General features: G+C 36.9%; 1 protein-coding gene across 1 annotated transcript; it reads right to left on the reverse strand.

Annotated features, from left to right (window-relative positions):
• Window positions 1-4,459: 4,459 nt before the first annotated feature.
• Window positions 4,460-5,407, reverse strand: LOC125396695 (vomeronasal type-1 receptor 4-like). The gene has a single exon (XM_048428703.3). The coding sequence runs from the start codon at window positions 5,378-5,380 to the stop codon at window positions 4,460-4,462; it is 921 nt and encodes a 306-aa protein (XP_048284660.3). The 5' UTR covers window positions 5,381-5,407.
• Window positions 5,408-8,320: the final 2,913 nt, after the last annotated feature.

Genomic DNA, 8,320 nt, shown 5'->3' on the forward strand with positions numbered 1-8,320 from the left:
TATATGCTCCTATTTGTCATTAAGAATTTTGGCCTAAATGGTAAGAGCAGGTATTTTTCTGTGTCTCTTGACACTTACAAGACAGCAAGGTCAAATAGTCAGTCACAATATATTGATGGAACTGTACCAGATTCACTGAGAACTGGTTGCAGACTATAGTAGCCATAAAAGGAGCAGGACTTGCTAAAATGGAATGTTGTGACTTCTTGGGAGCCATGATGACACTGTTCTTTGAAGCTGGGATTTGGAACTCACAAAGTACCTGTAAAGTCCTCCAAGTATTCAGGAAGCACTGATAACAATCCCTCAGATATGTGAGAGTACTGTTTATTCTACAGTTCCTAAGAATAGTGGAGCACAAAGGACTGGTTTAACCAATGTTAATCAAATGGTCAAGTTCTGCAGTTAATTAAATTAAAGGAAATTAAAGAATAAAGACTGTTTACCATGAAGATCTTTCAATAATATTAACTTGTGTAACAATATTTAACAGTGCCCATCTCCTCACCAAGGATTTTGAACAATGTCCACTTCTTGATATTTCTTCTGTATACTTTTACTGAATATAGTTTATGTAGGGACATTACCCCTTTGGTTGTTGAATTACCTGCACTTAGTATCTCCATTGATATTAGTACTCTAGTCCTTATCTTCTTGGTAACTTAGTTACTTTGTTCCCCTAAGAATCTTAGATGTGGGGCAGGTAAAAGTCAGCCACAGAACAGCCCAGTACCCTGAGGCCTGTGCAGGGATATAATACTAAGATGAAAAGGTATGTCACAGAGAAATGGGAGAGAATGTGAAACTGGGCAATTCACATGCTGTGGAAAGAAACAGAACTGAAAACAGTGATGTCAGGGCCTGTGCTGCCACCAAGGACCAAATGTGGGTCCGTGTCCCTACCACAGCTGGAGTCTGTGTTGATATCCCTTGGTCATATTATCCACAAGGTCATACAATGTCCCATTATTTGGGTACACACCTGAGCCAATCTTGATTTCTGAGAGCCCAGCTGATACCAGGGTCATGTGGCAACACCTGAGATACAGTTTTGGTCTATGTCTGGTTCCATTGCCCTACTGCAACCAAGTTCTGTGATTATGTCAGTCTGTGTTACCATCAAAGGATTACAAAATTCCTGAGGTCTGGACTACCATGTTGGTGTCCAACATCCACACTGCCACTAGGATCATACCGCTCTGAGTGGCATTTGATGCCATTCAGGTTCATCCGGATATCAGGGAACACCCTGAAGCTGAGGGCCATCTCTAGGTCCATGGTTCTACTGAAGCTGAGGTCTGTGTTGTTGTCTGCACTTAATGTTACCACTAGCCCATAAGAGAGCTGGTCCCAGTGGTCTGGGCAGCAGAAATCTGGTCCCATACCTCACAGGTAGCCTCAAGGGAAGATTGCCTCCATGCTAAGCTGAGGACCCTATCTTTCATAACTCTTAAAGAAATTCTCTCCCCTTGCCAGCTGCTACAAGAGACCTGGTCCTGGGCTCCACCCCTCGCCATGTGCACAGGATAGCTGACTCAGATGATGTGGGCACGGTGTAGGTGACCCCAATACTCATCTGACTGGTTGTTCCTCGTGGAGATCTGGATTGATTATCTCAGTTACCATTTGGGCCCACATCCAAGGATTTGAGTTGGTTCATCACAACATCTACTGCATCTATCACCTGCTGGAGTGAGTAATGTCATGAAGTACCAAAGTGACAGAATCTCCATAACTAGGGACAATGGCGGAATATGCTAGAGAAATTTTGATAGAGACCAGTATTGATGATATACCAGAAGCAAGACCTTGACCCGCCAGAACAATTTACAACAATGAACATTCATCAGTAAAGTTGTTTGAGTAAAAGTGTATCCTTCATGACACACCACAGCTCCCAAGGCTGATAAACATATGGCTGTCTCCATATGGAATGGAGAGACAGGGATATATAAAGGAGCAAAGTGGTTTTTGTTTGTTTGTTTTATTGATTTAAGTATTTTATTTCATTTATTCTGTGGTTAAGGCAAAGTTTTTATGGTGGACATGGAAGGAATTGAAAATGAGTGGAATTGGAGTAAATAATATGAAATTCTCAAATCATAAGTAAAAACTGTAATAAAAGAATCTGGTAAGATAGCCATTTTTATTATGTTAATTCTGACTATCTAAGAGCATGGGAGATCTTTTCACTTTCTGGTGTCTTCTTCTATTTCTTTCTTTAAAGATTTAAAGTTCTTGTCATAAAAGTCTTCCACTTGTTTGGTTAGAGTTACTCCAAGATATTTTATATTTGTGGCTATTGTGAAGAGCGTTGTTTCTCTGATTTCTTTCCCAGCCCTTTTATCATATGTGTACAGAATGGCTTTTTTTTTTAGTTAATCTTGTATTCTGCTACATTACTGAAAGCATTTATGAGTCATAAAAGCTTCTTGGTAGACTTTTTGGAATCACTTATGTAAACTATCATAGTAAAAAAAAAGAAAAGAAATTACCTTATTTTATTTTACATATTAATGCAGTTCCTACCTCCTCCCCTCCTCCCATTCCCTCCACTTAACTTCTCAACACACCATTCCAATTCTCTGTTACATATATCTGTTTCAGTTCATTCTTGTTCTAATTACTCTTCTCCTTCATCATCTACATTTTTCTACATTCTTTATCCTTTCACATTCTTTAATTTTCCAATCTTTTTTCTTCTGCTCTTACAAATTCCCAGGAAATTCATTAACATTGTTAGCAATAAAATTAATATTCATTAGCAACTTGTTAGTAATAAAAACCTACTAGAAAAACTCTCAGGGACATAGGCATTCTTTGAAGATAGTAGAAAAACTTATCAGCTAGTTTGTACCTAACTACAGGTGCAGTTGTGGGGGAGGTTCCAGGCATTTCTTAAATAGGCAGCTATACAGTACAAAGGGAGAAAACTAAACCATTATGAGATCTAAGGTAAAAGCAATGAATGCATGCATTATTTTACATTTCTTGCATGTGATATATAATATCTGAATATGGTTAGTCAGTTCAGTGCTATTGATATTTTGAAGTACTGTGACATAACAAGAACAGACACCTGTAATTCTGTTCTGTGAACGTTCCTTCTGTGATCTCCCCAAAAGCATTTTTGCCAGGCCAAATCATCCTGTTAGGGAGTTAATTATGGATCACATGCTTCTAAGTTTTTATTTTATTTCAGTGTGGCATAAAAGATTTGACTGTTTTATTTTATTTGTAGAGTATACTGTTTGGAAAAAACTCATCATACGAACAGAAAAATAGAATATTGTACCCAACATGTGAGGACTACACTGTTGAAGAGTTGCAAAGCTGAGTTAGAAAGGGAGCATCTTGTCACACGAGAGAATTTGCAAATAGTTACAGGCAGCTAGTTATTAAAAAGCCAGTATTTTTCACAGGCCATGCCTACATGAATTTAACCTCCATCAGATATGTAAGTCTCTGGAGAGTTGGCTTTCTAAATGTTAGCTAACATAATGCATAACCTTGTGGATTCCTTGATTCCACCACAAATTTTAATATACTTATCTGCTCATTGAGATTTTCATGCAAAGTATTTTGATAGAATTAAACATCTCTCCCCCAAACCTCTTAGATGCATCCCTACCTACTTACTCACCAAATTTCAAGTTCTTTATTTGTAAACCTATCACATACAATTTCTGTTCACTAGGTATTATTGATTGTAGGAACTATTCCAGAATGTGCTCAACCTTCAGGGCATCAACACTCATAAAGCAAACTGATCTTCTCCTTTCCTTAACAGTTATCAAATAGTAATTTTAATACATGTAGGGATTGGACTTAAAATCTATCTCATTCATGCTCAGACTGCTCACATATTCTTTGACTTTCCCAGGTCTTGCGTGTGCTGCCACATAATAACTGTGAATTTGAGAATATGACTGCAAAATACTTGCGTCAAAGCATATGGAATCCCTCAGATAGTGACATTGAAGATTCAACTCTACTAGTTAGTCTTTGTAGTGCTACAAGATGTTATATTTTTTACTGGAGAAAAACAGTATTCAATATTACCCAGAAATGAATAAAGAGAGCTACAAAAAACTAAACAGGAAAAATTGGCTCACTTATGCAACAGTGGAAGAAATATGGCAGAAGTAACTAAGCACATTTTGATAGGATATAAGACCACTTAATGAGGAGTCCTTACTACAATAGTTAATGTGTCTGAGAACATGTGACTAGCCTGCCCATAGACTATAATGAAAACTATACTACTAGCATTCTGTGAAAAGATTTTACTGTTAAAATAAAATATACAATTATGAGATTGATATTTTGATAAATAAGTGATAAATAAATGAAATGATTAAAATGATAAATCATTAGATTTATATCTTAAATGACATGATTGTCTAAAATGTTAGACATACAACACTACAATGATAGAATTTACATAATTATTATAAGATTATTTCCTTTTTGTATTCCTTACACAGAAAAAGCAAAGTCTGGGAATAATAGAATCATGACTCATTAAAAAGGGGATTAAAGTAGGAAAGCACATAGAAATGATAGCTGTGATATTCATTAGCCACCAATTGGGATTCTGAGAAAGAGCAATGTAGCCTTGTAAAATGGAAGAGAGGGTATAAAAAGCTAGAAAGGTGCAAACCAAGATGAAAATGGTCTGTGTGGCTCTGGATTCAAGGGAGATTCTGGGGGAGGCATGAGGGCTGAGGATGTGTTGAACCCTCCTTTTGTGTCGATAAATCATGACCATCATGGAAATGCTAGAACATACCATAAGCATAGAAAATAAGACTTCAGGGAATACCCAAAATGCTGCATACAGGGAGTCTACAATTTTGTCACGACCTAGAGCAGGACAGAATTCAAAATCTCTCTGTTGTGTCTTATTTTTGATATTCCCTTTAATAGACATGTACATGGGGAAAAATATGTTTGCTAGCATGTACAGGATCCAGAAGAGGGAAATGGAGGAGCGAACATATTTTGGTACTTTGACTTTAAGATCTTTCCAATGGGAGTCAATAGGACTGATAGTAATGGCCTGGAAAACACTCAAAAGGCAGGTAGTACTGATGGACATGATCCTGCCAAGTCTGTGATTATATAAAATAAGTTTGCATGTCACATCATTGATAAACCATTTCCACCCAAAAGTTTTCATTATCTGAGGCACTCCTTTAGAGAGAATGATCAAAAAGTTGGCTGTGAACACATGTGTAAGAATTAAGTCTACAGTTTTTAATGTGTGTTCATTGTAGTGAATGAGTAGGTAGAAGAAAAGAAAAGATACGTTTCCTATAATTCCAAGTGCAGTCTCAAGTAAGAGCACTATTCCAATTGCCAAGTTTCTGGAATCCATTCTGTCATTTGGCACTTTTTCATTTAAATTGTGACAATTGTGCCTCTGGGATGAATCATGCAAATCATTAAATTTTCTGTTATGTTATGTATGTGGATGACAGTCACCTGTGCTGAAATTGCAAAGGCAGAGTGAATAATGTAACAAGATTTTCTTAAAGCAAATACTTTACTTCCTGTTATAAATATCAGTGAAGTTGTTGAAGTCATTAACTGCTCATATTTATGGAGTGAATTTCTTCTACATCTCTACATTGCTTAAAATTTACAGCATTAAAAATGAGACCACATTTCATTGAAGAAGCAATCAACAGCTGAGTTGAAGTAGAAAGAATAGTGACTTCTACATTTCAGAATGAATCATTCTTAATAAATCATATTGCTTGAAAGGGTTTTTAATCTGCACCTTCAAAGGAAAAAAATTTCATGCTGTTCTCATCCAAAATTTAACTTTAAAATGCACATTTTATATCACACACATACACATTATTTACTATATTATAGTGTGGGAAGAGAGAAAAAATATATTAATTCTCTTGGTTAACTCATATGAAATGTAAAATAATCACATTAAATGTGGAATAAACAAAGGAAAGTTGCTCAGTATTCTAATTTGACCGACTGTTGGATGTCATACTGTAAAGTAAAACTAGTATGAAACATGAGCCATTGATAAGAATAAGGATTGGGGAGGTATGTGATATGTTGTCAACAATATTCCCATTGATTCAAATGTTTCAATGGAGTAGATGTGAATCTACTTGCTTGCAATCTCACTCCTGTGGAAATATCTTCAAAGACCAATTTTAAAATATATATGAAAGAAGTAGTTTTTTAATCCCATCCCAGCTTGCCGCAAACCACCCGTTTCCATCTGCAGTCATAGGATCCCCCAACTCAGCCTGCTTCAGGTCTGAGGGTCTGAGGACACAGTCGTGAGTGCTACTGCTGCAGGGCTTTCTCTGTTCCACAAGACACTGCACCTACCAAGCCCGCCCTTTTGTCTGTGAGGTCCTTAGCCAGCAAGGGGCCCTGCTCCTGTATCAGGAGATCTAGCCAGAGGAGTAAGTGTGTGCCCACTTGGCTACCCAGATGACCCAGGAATGGAGAACAGGCCCCCTCCAATTCCCTAACCTTTCTGGACAATCAGTGGGGCCCCCCCTCCGGATACTGACTTTCTTTATTTACCAAATCCCATCATACCAACAAGAACTCCTGTTAATCTGCTGTGTTCTTAGATCCACTACCGCAGCCTACTTCAGGGTGGAGAGGGTCTGAGAGCCAACTCCAGTGCTTAAGGAACCTAAGAGAGGGCAGACCAAGAAAAAACCCCAAGAGCACAGTTAGCCAAGAAAAGATTGGACCAAGACACCAAGTCTCTCCTTGGCTGCATTTGAAGGAAGAGATGGGCAGGCACCAATGCAAGAATTCCTCCAACAACCTGAAAAGCAACATGATAGCACCAGAATCCAGTGAATGTGCAACAGAAAGACTGGAACACCCTAATCAAGAAGGAGTAGAAGAATTCAATGTTAAACTTAAAATTATGAAAGTGATAGAGACCCTTAAACAGAATGTGAAAAATTCCCATAAAGAAATAGAGAAGACAAACAAAAAGTTAGAATAAATGAATAAATCCCTCAAAGATACCCAGGAAAATCAAGAAAAAGCAATCAAACAGGTAACGGAAACAGTTCAAGACTTGAAAACTGAAATGGAGGCAATGAAGAAAACACAAACTGAGGTATAGATGGATATGGAAAATCTGGGTAATTGATCAGAAATTACAGAGACAAGCATAACCAACAGAGTACAAGAGATAGAAGAATGAATCTCAGACCCTGAAGATACTATAGAGGAAATAAACTCAGTGATCAAAGAAAACAGCAAATCCAACAAATTCTTAACACAAAACTTCCACGAATTCTGGGACACCATAAAAAGACCAATCCTAAGAATAATAGAGGTAGAAGAAGGAGAAGAATTACAGCTCAAAGGCCCAGATAATATGTTTAACAAAATTATAGAAAACTTTCTAAACCTAAAGAAGGATATTCCTATGAATACATGAAGCATACAGAACACCGAATAGACTGGAACAAAAAAATCCCCTTGTCATATAATAATCAAAACACAAAACATAAAGAATATAGAAAGAATATTAAAAAGTGCAAAGGAAAAAGGTCAAGTAACATATAAAGGTAAACCTAACAGACTTACACCGGACTTCTCAATGGAAACCATGAAAGCCAGAAGGTCTTAGATAGATGTGCTGAAGACACTTAGAGACCATGGATGCAAGCCCAGACTACTACTCCCAGAAAAGCATGATTTCACCATCAATGGAGCAAACAAGATATTCCAGAAAAAAAATCTAAACAATACGTAGCCACAAACTGAGCCTTACAGAAAGTACTAGAAGAAAAACCACAAACGAATGAAGCTAACAACACCCGTAAAAAACAGACATCTGACAACCCTCCAACAGCAGAACTCAAAGAAAAGAAATGAACAAACACTACCACCAAAAATAATAATAATAATAAAATAATCATAGTTAACAACCATTGGTGATTAATATCACTTAATATCAATGACCTCAATTCACCAATAAAAAGGCACTGGTTAAAAGAATGGATACAAAAACAGGATCCAACATTCTGCTGTTTACAAGAAACACATCTCAAACTCAAAGACAGACATTACCTCAGAGTAAATGGTTGGGGAAAGGTTTTCCAATCAAATGGACCAAATAAACAAGTGGGTATAGCTATCCTAATATCTAACAAAATTGATTTCAAACTAAAATCAATCAGAAGAGATGGAAATGGACACGTTATACTCATAACAGGAACAAATAATCAGGTAGGAGTCTCAATCCTGAATATCTATGCTCCTAATAAAAAAGCACCCACATATGTAAAAGAAACATTACTAAAAC

Source organism: Myodes glareolus, chromosome 1, assembly GCF_982192425.1.
Source record: "Myodes glareolus chromosome 1, mMyoGla1.1, whole genome shotgun sequence".
In the NCBI taxonomy this organism is placed as follows: Eukaryota; Metazoa; Chordata; class Mammalia; order Rodentia; family Cricetidae; genus Myodes; species Myodes glareolus.

What these genes read in the sequence shown, in the direction of transcription:
- LOC125396695 (XM_048428703.3), bottom strand. Translation starts at nt 5,380, where the DNA reads ATGGATTCCAGAAACTTGGCAATTGGAATAGTGCTCTTACTTGAGACT.